General features: G+C 51.8%; 1 protein-coding gene across 1 annotated transcript in view; it reads right to left on the reverse strand.

Annotated features, from left to right (window-relative positions):
* The window catches only part of Rfx2 (regulatory factor X2), a 59,102-nt gene that overhangs the window by 20,035 nt on the left and 21,954 nt on the right, over positions 1-17,113 (reverse strand). Inside the window, exons 2-5 of the mRNA XM_052192437.1 lie at positions 12,499-12,590; positions 10,017-10,106; positions 9,018-9,088; positions 8,153-8,414 (exon numbers count right to left, since the gene is read on the reverse strand). Coding sequence (XP_052048397.1) covers positions 8,153-8,414; positions 9,018-9,088; positions 10,017-10,106; positions 12,499-12,582 — 507 coding nt within the window. The 5' untranslated portion in view covers positions 12,583-12,590. The remainder of the gene's footprint in view (positions 1-8,152; positions 8,415-9,017; positions 9,089-10,016; positions 10,107-12,498; positions 12,591-17,113) is intronic.

Consider the following 17,113-nt stretch of genomic DNA (forward strand, 5'->3'; position numbering starts at 1 on the left):
ATCAAAATGCCCATGGCTCACAGTCAACCAACGGACTGAGCGCAGGGTCCCCAATGGAGGAGCTATAGAAAGGACCCAAGGAGCTGAAGAGGTTTGTAGACCTGCATGAGTAACAATATGTACCAACCAGTACCCCCAGAGCTCTACTAAACCGTCAACCAAAGAGTACACATGGAGGGACCCATGGCTCCAGCTACATATGTAGCAGAAGATGACCATTTCAGACATCATTGAGAGGAGAGAGCATTGGTCCTGTGAAGGCTTGATGCCCCAGTGTAGGGGAATGCCAGGTCAGGAAAGTGGGGGAGGCGTGAGCAGGGGGAAGGGGGAGGGGATAGTGGGTTTTCAGAGGGGTACTGAGGAAAGGGGATACCATCTGAAATGTAAATAAAGCAAAGAAGACTTAAGTATACTAAGATAAATAACTGAGGCTTTTATAGGTCAAAAACAGGGGTAGGGAGGCTAACCTGTCTCAGTAAAAGCTTAGGCCTTGGTCTCACTATTTAAGATTGTGTAAGAACAAAACGGGAGATGGTGGGAGAGAACTGTCTCAACAGATAATATTTGTTTAGATTGCTTTAATTCCCTTGAGTTGTTTTAATTATCAAAATGAAGATGATTATAAGGTTGGTGGTATTTATGATATTAAAATTCCTCTGGGAGAGAGGTCAAGCTATACATTTAATGATTTTTGGTTACTAGACCAAGGACATGCTGTTTTGGGAGAGGCTCTGTATTTGTCTTGACAGGTAAGGAGAAAAGGCTTTGAATTCCTTCCAGAGTGATTTGTATCAAATATGACAGGGGAAGACCTTCTGAAGATCGTGGCTACAGAAAAGAAAAACTTGAGAAAAATCAAACTTGATTTGCTGATTCCTGGACATCTCCAGCCAAAACTTCAGCTAAAATTAGATAATAAATCTTGTTGGTTAAGGAATACTTAAGATTTGTTGTACCATCCTTCATATAGCATGAAGGAAGATTTCACAATTGATGATTGGTTAAATTAACTCAAAAGGCAGCTGTCTTTCACCTGCTCTAATAAGGAGTAAAGATTCATCCTTAACTGATCTGTGCATCTTGCAAAATCCATTACTTCCAAAGACAGCTTCAGGAATAGCTGGTGATTCCAGATGACTTCGCTTCATCCAACCTTTCAGACGGATGCAGTCAAAACTTCAGTCAAGCCCTGAGCCTTCCACACATACAGAGTCTGGCTAGCAGATGCTAAAGCTGGCTTTCTGAAGTCTAACCAAGTTTTCCAATTTTCCTACCTCTCCCCACCCCTTTAGAGAATTTTTCATCACCCTATTCAGCAGGAAGAGGCTGTGGAAAGTTGTCACCCTGATCCCTTGGGTATGTGGTTATGGTTATTTTATAAATTATAGATAGGTTGTCAATTTAAGGGATAATTTGGGAATGGTCTAAGTTTGAACAGGAAGAAAATAGATGGGATAGATTACTAAATTTATTCTTAAGCAAAGCATTATATAGCCACAATCTTACATTGGTAGAAATCTTTATAACTGATGCAAAATTGAAGTTATAATTTCTTACATTGGTACAAAATTTATATATTGATATGGATTTAAGGTTTTCAATGGTATAAATCTGTATATTGATACAAAATTTGAAATTACTTTTGCTACTCTTTGTTTTGTTTTGTTGTTTTGTTTTTGCTTGTTTTTTGGGGGTTTTTTGGGATTTGTTTTTTTTCAGGACAGGGTTTTTCTGTATAGCCCTGGCTGTCCTGGAACTCACTCTGTAGACCAGGCTGGCCTCGAATTCAGAAATTCACCTGCCTCTGCCTCCCAGAGAGCTGGGATTACAGGCGTGTGCCACCACCACCCAGCTACTTTTGCTACTCTTAGGTAGGCATTGCGCCTTTGCAACACATTTAAGAACACAGGCTTAGACCCAGGCCTTCTAATAATGGCTGTTACAAACTGTTTAGGATGATTAAGTAACAAAAGGTAGGGGCCAGGTAATAAAAAACTCATGGCTATCTTAGAACCTGATTTAACTATAATAAAACGTTGTTTTCAATATTACTCAAATAGAAATGCCTAAGAGTGACATTTAACAGTTCAGACAGATTTTATGTACACAGTCTTCAAAAACATCAGAAATCCACAGAATATGACATATAATGTTTTTTCATTATTAAAGATCATTTGACAAGGAGATATGTCTGCTCCTGACAACTTCCACATTCCCCTTCAAAAAAGAATTTGGGCATCAAAACCTCCATAGAGAGGCACCAGGAGCCCCACTCATCTACAGACAAAAGCCCTGTCCAGGAAGGACACAGCGTGGGACAGCGTAGTCCATCATGGTTCCTGCTTCACTGCAGGTCTGGGCCAGGAGGCTGGAGACAGATGCTCCAACACCAGGGAAATGAAGGAGTAAGGGACTGAGTGTCCAGGTAATCAGTTGTCTCTGCAATTTGTTTAGGTTTTGGAAGCTATGATTTTGTTTCCTACATATTTAAATAATAATTTGTTTCTGAGGAGGCTGAAGACAAGTTAAAAGTCTCATAATCAAACCCAACTTGTTTAGCATTGAGAGAGATGATATAGATTTGAAAGGATGGTTTTCATATGGTAACGCAAGCTAAAATCAGAACATAACTCAAGTATAGAATTGTCAGCTCTTTGAGTTAGGATGGAAGGTAGAGCGCTTTATCTAATTGACAAATACGAAGGGCTGGATGTTATTTATATATCCTACTTTGTAATTTACATGATTGTTATGGTTATGCTCAATTTGTATCTAAGAGAAGGGCCTTTTTCTTAAAAATCTGGACAGAAATGGTGAGATGCTGGGGACTGGTTCCAATGCTGTGCCTATCTCGGTTCCCATGCGTCCACACCTGAGGGTTCCCGTCCCAGCAGGCTTCAGGTGATATTAAAGACTGGCTGGGCAGAAAGATGGAGGCGGGACTTTAGTTTGTGCAGGCAAGGGACAGAGAGAGAAGAGAGAGAGAGAGAGAGAGAGAGAGAGAGAGAGAGAGAGAGAGAGAGAGAGAGAGAGAGAGAGAGATGGACAAAAATCATAACTCGGAGGCAGAGGTAGAGGGATCAGATTTAAAACCTGCAGGAGAGAAACCGTCCAGTAGTGTAGGTGGAAATGGATTGCCCTGAGGGGAGGGCCCTGCCCAGAAGGTAACCGGGCAGCAAAGATGAGATATAGATTTACAAGGTGTTGAGTCAGGAGCACCGGAGGGAGGCAGCGAGGGAGCGTGTGCTAGCCCTGGAGAGGTTGAGAAGGGCCCAGTCACTGAGCTAATCAAGGCATATCAAAATTAGCTGGTGGGGATGTGTGTGTGTGTGGGGGGGTGTCCACGCACACTCGAGCAAGCCTGCATCTTTTACTCTTGACTCCAGAGAGCTCTTGGGCAGATTCAATGCATGTGCAGCCTGTTGGGAGCCAAAGACGTTTAACTAATTCACTGCCACGCTCTTCCAACACTTCCATTATTATTTTTGAGATGAGGTCCAGGCTCATCTCTAACTCTCTATGTTGACAGGTTGTCCTCCTGAGTGTGGGGTTAAAGGCACACATCACCATACCTAGTTTATGTGGCTTCTGGAATTTGAACTCAAGTTCGCGCAAGCACTTGACTGACTAGACAGCTTCTGGGCCCTCTTTTCCCCCTTTAATCAGGTTCTCGTGTAGTCTACCTTAGCCCTAAACTTGCTGTGCTGTGGCAGCTGACCCTGACCCTCTGTCTCTTAAGTGCTGTTTGTAGGTATGAAACACCGCACCTACCTATGTGATCTTAGGAATGGGTCCTGAGGCTTTGGTACCTGACCCCCTGAGCCTGCCCCAGCCTTTCTGTTTTGAAACAGGGTCTTGTTATGCAGCACAGGCTGGCCTCAGACCTGCTGCCCCCCTGCCCTGGCATCTCAAATCTGGGATGACAGGAGTGACTAGGCCAGTTCTTTCTGTCACCTTTCTTGGTTATCTTAGAATTCATTCTTAAGATCTTGCCACAGGTCTACACATCTCGAGATAACGTGACCCTAGGGACAAGCAGGGTACAGGTGTCATCACCAGGGAACCTAGTGCCCACGAAGGCCATGGCTTGGCCTCTTCCTTGCTATCTAAGGCTACCGCTTCTGAGATTTTTGGTTAGAACTTTCTAACTTTCTTTAACCTTTTCGAGGTTGTATTTTGCCAGGTCTCTGGGCTTTTCTAAGATCTGTGAGCACTCCAGGCAGAGCACGTTGCCCGGGTTGGGGGGGTGTCCCAGCGCACTTACATGGCTGTTGAGCAGGCCGCCTTTGTGGGGGGCAAGGCCTTCGCTTTTTTGGAGAGTCTCAATCGCCATTTCAAGCTACAAAGACATGTACAGAGACAGGACAAAACCAAAAAAAGGTGGTGGGGGTGGGGTGGGGGGGGAGAGAAGGAAATCAGATGGTTAGAGGCAGGCAGCCCACACCGGCTCATTAGCATCCAACTAACAATGGCAGCTAGCAAGGCGCACGGCAGGGGGTTAATGGTGAGTGATGCCAAGGCAAGTCCAAGGCTGTGAGCCAGGCACCTAAGCCAGAGCCCAAGACAGCAGCGAGAGGAAGCCCCGCGTGTCCCTGCACAGCACGCAAGGCACCAGAGTCAAGCTCCTGCACACGGAGGCTGAGGCCACAGCGCGTGTGTGTCTCCCTCAGATGCTCTCCCTGCTCACTTGTGTTTGTGGTTGAAGTGTGGGTGTTTTACCAGCCTGTGTCTGTGTATCCTGCATGTGCATGCTAGGTGCCTGTGGAGGCCAGAGGGCACCAGATGCCCCTGCAGCTGGAGCTCCAGTGCTGTGTGCCGCTACGTAGGTTCTAGGCTAGACACTGGGTCACCTCTCCACCTTGCTTTCTGACACATGGCCTAGCTATGAACCTGACTGGATCCTCCTGTCTCCACCTCCTCAGCTCTGGGGTCAGAGGCAGACACCACCCTAACCAGCTTCTTATGCAAAAGCTAAGTGGGTCACACCTCACCCACTGAGCCCCCTCCCCAGCCCGAGACCCAAGCTTATACAGAGCTGCTGGGTGAACTCAGATGGGAGCCAGGCCAGTCGGCCCCCATCACCTGAACACATCCCACACCACGCCTGCAGCTGCAGACAGTAGGGACACTGATCCCTGGCCCACCTTCCCTAGTGTGGCACCAGGGCCTCCTAGCCACATGCTCTGGGACTCTGGGCCACTGCACAATGCCTGACAAGGAGTTGGAGTTAGGAGACAGTGTAGGGGGAGTGAGTGGGGACAGAATGGGTCAGGGGTGTGGTGACTCAGCTAAGGACCTGGGTGGGGCGGAGGAGGAAAGACAGTTGCTGCACGGAGTGTGACCTGGCCCTATAGTGCAGTAGGCGCGGACATTAACCAGGAAAGAACCTAAAACACTCAGGGGAACAGGGGCTCCCGCGGGGTTTGGGGCAAGAGCAAGTGGAATGTTTCACTCACAGGCACCCTAGAACTACAGTCAAAACAGAGGGCCCAGGGCAGGCGAGATGGCTGATGGGTAAAGGTGCTTGCCACCAAGGCTGTCGACCAAGGCGGCCAAGTTCAATCCCTACGACACACGTGGTGTAAGGAGAGGACCCACTTCCACAAGTTGTCCTGACATCTACAGTTGTGCCTTGGCAAATCAGTGCACCCAATGAATATGTGTGGTAAGAAAACAGAAAGGGTGGAGGCTTCTGAGGCCTCAGGGCCAGGTGCATCTGTGATCTCCCTCAGTGGTCCCTGGATGAGCCAGGGCACCAGGGCTGTCTTTACACAGCACAGGGAGCACCTCAGGGCACCACAGCACAGGGAGCACCACAGGGTAAGGGCAGGCAGGGCCAGGCCCACTTTCTGCTGGCATCAGTGCGGGGCACAGGCAGGCAAGAAGACAGAAGCACACCAGTGGCAGAGGGAGGCACAGATGGCCTGAACTTGCTGCACCCTGACAGGCAGCAGGGGTGGCCGCATGACTGTCAGCTGAATGCACCACTTCCTCCACTCTGGAACCGTCCAGGAAGGACCCAGACAGTCTTGGGCTCCATGAAGGAGGTGGCAGGAAAGAACAGGTTTGAACCTGTGCTAAGTGACTGTCACACAAAGCCCCCAGGAAAGGAGAGTTGGGGAGACTCCTGCACATGGAGGCCAGAGGTCACTGCTAACTAGAACTTTTCAGCTTGTGCTTTGATACAGGGCCTCCCCATGAACCTGCAGCCTGTTCTCTGCTGAGCTGGCCAGCGAGCCCCTGTCCCTGGCTGGGACGAGAAGTGTGTGCCACCATGCCTTGCTTGTACAGGTCGGGGACTGAACTCCGGTCCCCACACAGGCTCACCAGGAGTCAACACTGAGGCACACCCCAGGGCTCATTTCTCTCCTCCCGCTTTCCTCTCTCCCTTTCTCTCTCTTAAATTTGAAACAGGTTCTTACTATGCAGCCCTGGCTGTCCTGGAAGTCAGAGATCCACCTGCCTTTGATTCCTGAGTAGTGGGATTAAAGGTGTGCACCATTACACCCGGCCCAATTTTGTCTTTAAGGGTTGTATTTATCAAGTAAGATACGGGGAATGCCACTCACCAACCCTGTGCTGGGGAGGATGAGGCAGGAGGATGTCAAGTTGGGGGCCAGCCTGGGGTAAACAGTGAGATGTGATTTTCCCAAACAATAAAAAGGAGTAAAATCTTCCCAGGGTTTATGGAAGAAAAGTTAAATCTATGTATTCACTCTTAAAAAAAAAAGTCACGACAAAAAAACAATAGATTTCACAGTGGCCAGGAAGGTCATCAAACAAATGACCAGTGACCACAGCAAAGCCTGGGTGGAGGTCACAGCACACACAGCAGAGCATCCACGTGGTAACGCTGAAGGCACCATTCTCTACAAAGTTATGAAGCGTCCAAATACAGAAAACCACTCTGTACACTGACGGTCAACAGAGACCCTGAATTTAAATAATTCAAAAAGAAAGCTCAGACCCAGGAAATGTTAACAAATTGTGCATCTGATGGGGACTTGTTTCTGGGACATGAGAATTTCTCCTCACCAGGCTGGAAAACGCCAGCCTGGCTGAACAGAAAGCAGACAGCTACAGTAACATTCTACATAGCAAGCCCGTGAGCTCCTAGCTGTGCCCTGGTCCCACCTCAGAGATTCCATGGCACACCTTCCAGAATGGGGAGGGAAGAGAAAGTGCCAACAACTCCAAGTGCTGGTGAGGAAGCCTGTCATGCCCTGAGAGGGAGTGGGAAATGGGTGGGTGGCTATGTGCTGTAGACTGTGCAACCTCCCTCGGAGGGGTCCACCCCAGAGAAGGAAACAGCAGAGGAGGCTGCCACCCATGGCTCAGCCCGCCGTCTCCACCACGCTCCCACGCCAGAGGCCTTCTGCTTGACCTGGGGATGATGCACGGAAGAACTGTGGCTTACACCACAGCCCACCAGAGGAGGCTTGAAGGCCACATGCTGAAGGCAAGAAGCAGCCACTGTGACTCCACCGCTCAGCCCACGGGGATCAAGCACAAGAACAGAGAACAGAGCCAGGCGGGAGGCCTCGTAGGGAAGGGTGTTTGGTTTGTTACGTTTGGAATGTACCATGGGAATCCAGGAACTTACACACACTTAAGTCCTTCAGGGCTCTGCACCAAAGAATGAGGTGACTTCATGTTAATTTACAAAGTGATAAAATAAAATAAACATTAAAAAATGAGACATAACTGGGTGCTTGGGAGACTGAGAATTGTGGGGTTGAGGGCAACCTGTACTACAGAGGAGGTTCTGGGCCAACCTGGGCTATACAGCAAGACTCTGCCTTAACTCCCCTTTCCCCACAAAAACTCCAAAGTCCAAATCACAACTATATTTAAGGCAGGTGAGCAGTGAGCTATGACAGGACTGTGTTCCCACAGGGTGTATCGTCCATCTGGGGATGGCTCTGGGAGGCTGACAGTGAGGACAGTAATGACCAGAACAGCAGCAGGACCACCAGCAAAGACACTGCTCCCACATCTTACGGGACCAATCCTAAAGGCCTCTGTCTTCTCCTACAGACACAGCTGCCTCAGCACCTCAGCAGCTGGCAGAACACGGACCTGGTCCTTCCTACTCACCTGCCTGAGTGCTGGGTGCTGCTGAGGTTACTGGCCACAGGGCCTTTGTACATACCGTGGCAGGTGAGGACCGTGCCGTGTGGGCCAGGGAGTGTCTTGTGCCGTCCATGCCCCCATGGATGAGGTAGGCTCCTGTGCCAGACACAATGGGAGTCCCCGAGACATCCATGGTGATGCCCACCATGCCGTGGGAGGGGACTGCAGGTGGGGATGAGGCTGCCACCGTCACCTGAGTGCCACCTGGAGTCTCAAAGTAAGACGCCGCGCTGCTGGGGGCGTAAAGCTGAGGGTCTGGGTTGTAGGCATAGGCAGCTCGGCTGTGGGAGAGAAAGACCGCCATTTTATAACTAATCACGCTACTGAAAAATCTAAAGGAGACAATGGGCTGGAGGGCTGGCTCGGCTGTAACAGAGCTCTCTGCTCCGAACCCATGTGGTAGCTCACAGCTGCCTGTGTCTCCGCTTCTGGGACCCAACACCCTCTGCCCGCTCACATGCACTCGCACACACATGTGTATACTAACACATGCACATGTATACACACGTACACTCATATATGTCCACTCACACATTTGCACTACACACAAATGAATACAAACAAAGGATAGAAGAAAATTCTAGAAAGTTCCAGAATTTCTTAAAAATTGGAAAATAAGTTTTGTCAACAGTCCAGGAAACTCAAAGACCCAGATGAACAAGTTCCCAGGCTATCACTCTCAGGGACCTATGGCTTGGTTTGATATTTTTATTGCATTTTCTAGAAGCCAAGAACACAAAAGCCGTGGCCCTGAACTGGGACCTTGGGGCTTGGGAATGGGAGAGAATGACTGTGGGGAACTCAACCACTTCCACACCAGTCCCATAGGGAGCAATGGGGCTGTGAGTCTGTGGGGTACCAGGGCCCACTCGGAGCACACGTACATGGCTCCGTTGGCGTAGACAGCGTCCCCACCCTCCACGTACTGCACCTGTGCGGGGTACACGTGCTGCACCTGCAATGAGAAGGGAGTGCGAGTCACACAGCGACCGGGCTGGAAACAGAGGTAAGCCTGGAGAGGTGGCCAGGGACACCGGCCGCACCCACGACAACACCCGTCCCCCCCTCCCTCCCCAGTCCGAGGGGCAGCACTGCCTTGGGCTTATGTTGTATGGTAAACGCTCTGCGTTTGTGGCACTGACTTCAGCCTCTCTCTGGCAGGTCTGTGGGGAGGCAACTCACTGCTCCTGAGCTGGGATCCCAGACTATAGTGGCCCTCCCACAGCTGGGGTGGTCTGTGCTCTGCGTGGAGTCCCCAGGGAGAGGTCAAGAGGGAAGGCTGAGCCCAGCAGGACACAGAAAGGAGCTCCGGGAGCCTGAGGCAGAGCCAGGAGGAAAGCCTCTGGTCCCATGCTGGGACTTGTTTGCCCTCCTGCAGAGCCACTGGCCAGGTCCTGGGAACCCCCTTAATGCCCCTGGTGCCTTCTAGAAACCCTGCAAACCTGTGCCACTCTCCAACACAGCCAATCACTGTCACCCGTAAGTGCCAGGCAGCTCCTTCACGAGGAAAGGGCACCCTTACCTTTTGTAAATAAGGTTTCATTGGCGCCCTGCCCCTCCCAGACGTGACTATGACTGTTGGGCTGTTACAGTCACACTCTTGGCCTTTTCTAGGAAAGATCACCTGAGAGGCCTGGCCCCATCCCTACAGAGCTGCCTCTCTGACCAGTGCAGCTGGCACTGTGCCACTGAGAACAAACGAGAAACCACTGTCCTTGGCTTGTTGCATTTGCCTGTGGTAAGTGAATTTTTTCTTTTGCCAGAGCTTCCAGAACTTTCCGATACTGTAGACACTAGTGACAACAAGAAAATGACTCACAGGCTGGAGGCTGCACACAACTGCCAAGAGGTCACAAGTGCCAGTGCTCATGGGGTGTCCTTACCTGTGGTGGCACTGGCTGGACTCTGGGGAGGGTGAGCGCCGGCATCGGGGTACCCTTGGGAGTGGAGCCTGCAGCTTGGACCAGCACCCTCTGCAACAGACAGCAGGACGGTCAGACCCACTGGAGTTCACCACCAGGAAAGACCCCTTCAGAACCGTGACCTGCTGTCCCACTCCTGTTGTGGCAGCATGCTGGGACCCAAGGAGATGCAGACACGGGGCAGGGGCAGGGGCAGAAGCTGCATGCATGTGCACACACAGAGACACGTATGGATGGACAGGCAGGCAGGCAGGCAGACACACCCAATGTCCCATGCCCGCCCCCCAGCACACACATGGGCACACTAGAAGTACCCCTTTGGGAATATGAAGGTCAAGCCCAGAAGCTAAGGCCAGAAGTGGGTCCTCCCTGACCCTCACTGGCATGAGCCACATCTTGGCTGTTTGGATGAAGGAAGCAGACCAGATGGATCTGAAGAGAGGGGATACTGGGGACTGCAGTCACCCACTTTCTAAGTGCTCAGAGGACCAGTGAGGATGCATCTCTCTCTAGTGTTCCAGAATGGTACTGCAGGCCCAGTACAGTCCTGACCAAGACAGAGAGCCTGGACCTGTGGACGAGGGGCCCCAAGTCACCACAAGGACCCGAACAGATGAGTGCAAACACACACCATGGTGTCTGTTCTTATGCTGGAATTTCATTTAACCATGAACAGGTGCACCGGGCTCTGACTCCCACCACAGCACTAAGGGACCTTGCGGACCGATGGACATGGGGCTCAGATGTTGCAGTGTGGGCTCCAGGACAGGAGACAGAGACAGGAAGTCGATCAGGGTAAGGAAGGGATGAGCAGCTGTTGATGGGGCCGGGCCTTTGATAGAACGTTCAGCAGGATAGCTGAACTCTGTGATTACAATAAGAACCATTCTAGTTCCCCATGGTTCATTTTACAGTGTGCCAAGCCCATCTCAGTTAAAGGGTAATCAGGAAGGGCTGTGCGCACATGACTCTGGGGAAGAGCCCTTGCTGCACAGCATGAAGGCGTGAATTCGAATCCCAGCACCCACACAGAAAGCCAGGTGTGGCTGCAAGCTCCTGTGACCTCAGTGTACAGGAGGTGGGGACAACAGGACCTCTGAGGTTTGCTGGCCCCGATTCAGGGCCATAAGTGGAGAGGGACAGCAGCCTCCATGCCCCTGGCCTGGCAGCTGGTGGCCACGCAGCACACCCTCCGATAGCGTGGCACACACCTCCAATGCCAGCTCTCGGGAGACTGAGGCAAGAGAGTTAGTGGAGAATTTGAAGAAAGTGTTCATTACAGAGAGAGGAGTGTAGCTTGCCAAACATTTCCAGCATTGCAGAAACTGGTCTCAGGCACCATCAGCCCTGGTCTCCAACAACAACAACAAAACAAAAACAAAAACAAGCAAACAAATCCCCTGAAACACTAGGGATTGGGTTGGATGTGATGGTGAATAGCTATAATCCCAGCAATCAGGGTAGAAGAAGGGGTGAGGCTGAGGCAGGAGGATTGCTGACAGTTCCAGGCCAGCTCTGGATTATATAGTGAGACCTTGTTTCAACAGATCAACAGAACAAAAGCAGAGGCACAGAATCTGTACCCACAGCTAACACTGAGAGGTGTGAGGGGCTGGGCTGGAGCTGGGCAGTGAGGGTCGTGTCATCAGAACTCATATAAGGAGCTGGGGAGGGGAAGGAGGCTGAACGGGAGGTCTGGACAAGGCAAGCAGTGTGTGATGGAGCCCTTTTCTAGCATTTCGGAAGAAACAAAGGACATCTGAAGGTGTCTGCCTGTCTATTGTTAATTTCACCTCAATTGTTCCTTTGGCCCCCTGAAAAAATAAGTTAGTATGTGTCCTGTGCCTGTGTACCTGACCTTTCAGTTGCCTGGCATGCCGTGTGTCCTGCCCCACACGTCACTCTGACGGCTGGCGAGCTCACGGCCGCAGAGAACAGTGGACAATGTCTCTCGAGAATGCATCGGGTTGGGGAGAAAGCACGCTCAAGACCCTGGGCTCCATGTCTAATATGGGGAGGGCTGAGGAGGTGGGGAAGGAGACTGGGGAGGGGATGGGGGAGGAGATGGGGGAGAAGATGGGGGAGGAGATGGGGGAAGGGATGGAGGAGGAGATGGGGGAGGGGATGGAGGAGGAGATGGGGGAGGGGATGGAGGAGGAAGAGATAGAGGAAGAGATGGGGGAGGAGATGGGGAGGGGATGGAGGAGGGGATGGAGAAGGAAATGGAGGAGGAGATGGAGGAGGAGATGGAGGAGGAGGGTTGAAAGGAGCTCTGGGGAGCATCATAAGATTTCTCTCTACTTTGAATTTTTCAGTTATTTTTCCTTAGGCACAGAAGCTCTCAGCCAGTTCACTGAGTGGGGCGTGTTCTCTCTTCATCCGTGTCATGGTTCTATGGTGGCACTTTTCAAAGAGTGCCTGGATGGCAAGGCGGTACAGTCACCTGTGGGGAGGCTGGCACGGGCTGCGCTGCAGGACGCAGAGCCACTGATGCTGGCGAATCTGCTCCTCCCTCGGAGTTCTGCATGCTGGGACCTAGAGAGGAGAGAGTGGAGGTGAGGTCACACACCTACCGCCCATGCTCCCTGAAGCTGAGCGACCATGATCACTGGGGGGAGGGGCAGCACCAAGGATAAAGCAGCCACTGCACCAACCGTAAGGACTGAGTTCAAATCCACAGAACCCATGCAAAAAGTAGGCTTGGTGTTTATGCCTGTAGTTCCAGAAATGGAGAGAAGACAGGAAGATCCTTGGTCCCAGATTCAATGAGCTCCTGTCTCAAAAGTCACTGGAGATGACTCCTGAGTTTAGTCCCTGAGAACCTTCTGCAGGGAGTGTCCACAGGAAGAGGGGATGAGTCCCTGTTTGGTGTCACTCTGGGTCCCACACCGGCCTGTGCTGCCCCATTGGTGACCACTAGGTGGAGCCAGAAGCACGCAGCGCAGTGATGCACATCAGCGCAGCAGTTTCCAGAGTGCGGGCATTTGGAGCAGCTCAGGACACAAGCGGAGGCAGGAGCATGAGGAGTTCAAAATAAGGAGTCTAAAGCCAGCCTGGGCTACAAAAGTTAAACAAAAATATTTTGTAAGAAAAATATCTTGTGTATTGCACACTGGAATGAGTAACTAAGAGCTGATGAATGAATAAATCAAATCCAATGTTTTAATCCGACAGAGGAAAAGGTGGCTCAGTCAGCAAAGTGGTTTTTTTGGTAGGCTCAAGAACCTCTCAGTCATGAGCCCAGAACCCAGTAATAAGCTTGGAGTCCCAGGGACTGTGAGATAAGAGGTGGAGGGAGAGGGACGGGGTGAGAAGGGGGGAAGGGAAAGCGAGTGTTCCTGGTTCACAGGCCAGCCTGGGCCACAAGGTGAGTTTCAGGCCAGCCTAGACTACTGGGTGAGGCTCTGTATGAAACAAAATTTGTCAAAGACTCACAAGAATGTCTGAAATGAACAAATCTAGTAACACCCAGTTGCTTCCACTCCATGTCTGAACAATGGATACCTCATTCATACACACACACACACACACACACACAGAGAGAGAGAGAGAGAGACAGAGACAGAGACAGAGAGACAGAGACAGAGAGAGAGAGACAGAGAGAATAACTGACTAGGTGTGGTGGTGTGGTGATCATGCCTTTGGTTCCAGTACTAAGATGGGTTGGGGTGGCCAGGTCTCAGGTTTTAGGCCAGCAGAGGTTGTGGTGAATCCCTGTCTCAGAAACAAACCAACCCCAACCAGCTGGGCAAGAGAGACGATACCAGCCAGTGATGGCTGGTGGGTCTGCTGTTGGGACTGCTGCATGGTGGTGAGGTTTCCATGGGGGAAGTTCAGTGGCCCAGCACACAACCACCAGCCCTGAGGGACAATCAGAACAGGTCCTCCGCTCAGGCCAGGTCTACTAGGTCCAGGAGCACCGCATTTGCTGCATGGGTGCATGCATATGTGTGTGCGCTTGTGAGTCCTCTGTGGCCACTGACTCCACACAGTATGCACTACCCTCCTCAGGCAGGAGCTGCCCAGGTTGTAGGATCATCTGTCAAGGACCCCAGAGCGGAAGTTCAAGAGCGCCCTCCTCTCCTCAGTCCACCTGAACCTTGGGAAGGTGCAGGTGACTCCCACGAGCCACTGAGGAGCTGGGATGTGTCTGATTCAAGTGAAAAACTTAATGGGTGTCATCCAATAATAGAAGGACACAGATGTCACACTGAGGTTGATAAGCTACGGTTAGGTGTGTTCGCATGTGCGTGTACATGTATGTTCATGCATTTGCTGCATGGGTGCATGCATATGCGTGTGCTTGTGCATGCTAGCATGTGCTGGCTGGAGGGACTGCAGTAGCAGCGGTGTGAACCGAGCTGGGTGGGCGTGGGAGGCCTGCTCTGCTTGGTTCTTTGCCTCTCCTGATTTCCCTCCTAGGGACCTGGCCTCTCTATCTGCCCTCACCTGATTTCCTCTCCTGTGGGGGTTCTAGGAGCCTGTCATCCTGCCTCTCTGACCCAGCTCAAGCCCATGTCGCCAGTCAATGGTCCAAGAGAAGGCCTGAAGTCCCCCAGACCAGCCTGTAACCCACTCTGTCATTTGACCTTGAGCGTGACAGAGTGCCCAAGTGGAGTGGCTGGATGGCAGACTGCAGTGGCCAGTCTGCTGCTGTCTCCAAGGGACTCAGAGAGGCAGGCACAGGCTGCAGTGCTCTGGGGTCTGGACTGGCGCCAGGTGGATCTGCTAGGGAAGCGCCCTTTGTTTACAGGGGAAAAAAAAAACTTGGGTTGCCTAGCAACAAGTGGGCAGGCAAGGAAGGGCAGGGAGGCGGCAAGCCATTTCTGGGCTGGGTTCCTGGCTGTCCTGACTCACTGTGACCTTAAGCAATTTCTCCCTCTTTGATCCCCACCCTTCTGTCCACCCAGCCAGGGGTGCCGTGGCTGTCACTTGCCACCTGGTTAAGCTCTGCTGTGAGGGAATCAAGCCTCAGTTGGTCTGTTAGTCTTGGTGGCAAGACTGGATGGATGGCACCTGACTCCTATGCGCCCACTAATGCAACTTGTGTCCTGCTCTGAGTAGGGGGGACAGGTCCAGCCAGATGCGCCCACGCTCCAGCTCCCTCACAGACAAGTCCTCTTGGTTCCCTGTGACCTGAGGTCTCAGGAGCAAGTGGCCTGTGTGTGACACTGGGCAATGGTGACCTGTGCTGGGGGTTGCCCTGCTCAGCATGGACCTGAAGTTGATGCTAGCATTTGTAGAGGCTTGGCCATGGTGGCTGCATCTTGACTCCTTTCCCACCGTGGAACTAAGTTCCTCTCTTCCCCAGGGGTTGTCCTCTGTGCCCCTGAGCTGCCTCCGAGTAGGTATTCATCAGAGCTGAGCACTGCTCGCGCCAGGCTTATACTGTGTAACAGTCACATGTCCCCAGGAAGGGCCAGGGTCCCCAGGGACACCAAGAAACTCAGCATTTTCTGGCTATCACCCCTCTGAAGCCTGAGGTCAAATTCAAACAGACACCCACACACTGAGTGGAGAGAAGGAGAGGTCCAAGGGCGGGGTACCCTAGCCAAGTGCACCCAGCCACCCTTATATTTCCTTCAGCTGAACTTTTGCAGCACCTGACTCCAGCCCTGTTTTTGTCATTTGGACACTAGGTCTCCAGTAGCCCTGAGCTCGCTGAGTGATGAGGCTGGCCTTGAACTCCTGACCTGCAGCTTCCACTTCTCCAGGGCTTCAGTGTGATAGCCGCCAGCACACCTGGTTTAAGGGTGCAGGGGTGGAACTGCCTCTGAGCCCCATCGGTTGGCTTGTCTCTGGCACAGGTAGGTTTCCAGTTGGAATCGGCGATAGTTCCCCACAGTGAACCGTCACATTCCATTCCATTCACCGGCCTACAAGGGGGCTCACTGGTCAAGGCACTTGCCACCAAGACGGACAACCAGGCCCATGGTGGTTGCAAGCTGTCCCCTGGCATGCATGCTGTGGCACACACCCCTCAACACTTACACAACAGATACATACAACAAAGAAATCGGGGTTCCAGGGGCGCCACACAGCTGGCTTATGGCACAAGGGAGCCACTCTGGGAAGGACCTGTGCCTGCAGAGGCCCAATGACAGATGAAAACTTCAGTGACTGTGTTGTCAGAATCCTGAAGGTCCTGGGTCTAATTCACTTTATCTTGGGCTAGCCTTAGCCTAAGTAGCCATTTCTCAGTCCTCTCTATCAGACCTGACATCAAGACTAGAGATAAAAACCCTTTGGGATCTTATCAATTTAAGAGAACCCCAGCTACCACCAGCGCAAAGGCTGAGTCCTTAGGGCCTCTGAGGCCCGCACTGCACTCCTGTCCTGTGCTGTGGCCCACACTCACGTCTCCAGCAGTGAATGTGGCGCGTGCGTCTTCAGGCACTGCCCGCTTTGTTCCATTCCTGCAAACTCCACGGAACGGCGCCCTACTCAATGTTGAATTTGAGGCAACCGAACTCTGCTCTTGGATTCTCAAATGTGCTCTGGAATAAACTCATCCCGTGTCGACATGGGGAACATAAACTCACCCATCATGTCCGGACGCTCTCAAGTCACCATGGTGGGGACTGAGGGCCAGGGTAGAGCTGGAGGTTGACAGTGCTCTGCCCTCAGGGAGGGTGTCCGAGGTGTCACATGGACACGCAAGGACACACAATCTCCACTTAACATGGCACAATCACTCCCAGGACACCACCATTTGTCCCTGTAGATGCCTGTCTGTTAGGCTGGACCCTGTGTCTCAGGAACCTGGATAGTTCTGGCTTTCACTACACACAAAGCTCAAGGCATGCATCTGCACTGTTAGGTGTATAACCACCTGAGGGTACCTCCCTGCCTTCAGTGCCACCACCCAATGCTGTCCTCCCAATTTGCCCCTTCTCCTGAGCCCTGGTGCTTGAGTCTGCCTGTCCCTGCTGGGGTCTGACTCAGTCCTGCTGTATCCACCTGGTCCTGGCATTCGGTCTCCACTTCTATCACTGTGGCAATCCTGGCCTCCTTATACCTGGGACGGCCGTGTCCCCTGCCTCTCCCAACCTGCCAGC

The sequence above is a fragment of the Apodemus sylvaticus genome, chromosome 9 (genome assembly GCF_947179515.1).
Source record: "Apodemus sylvaticus chromosome 9, mApoSyl1.1, whole genome shotgun sequence".
Lineage (NCBI taxonomy): Eukaryota > Metazoa > Chordata > Mammalia > Rodentia > Muridae > Apodemus > Apodemus sylvaticus.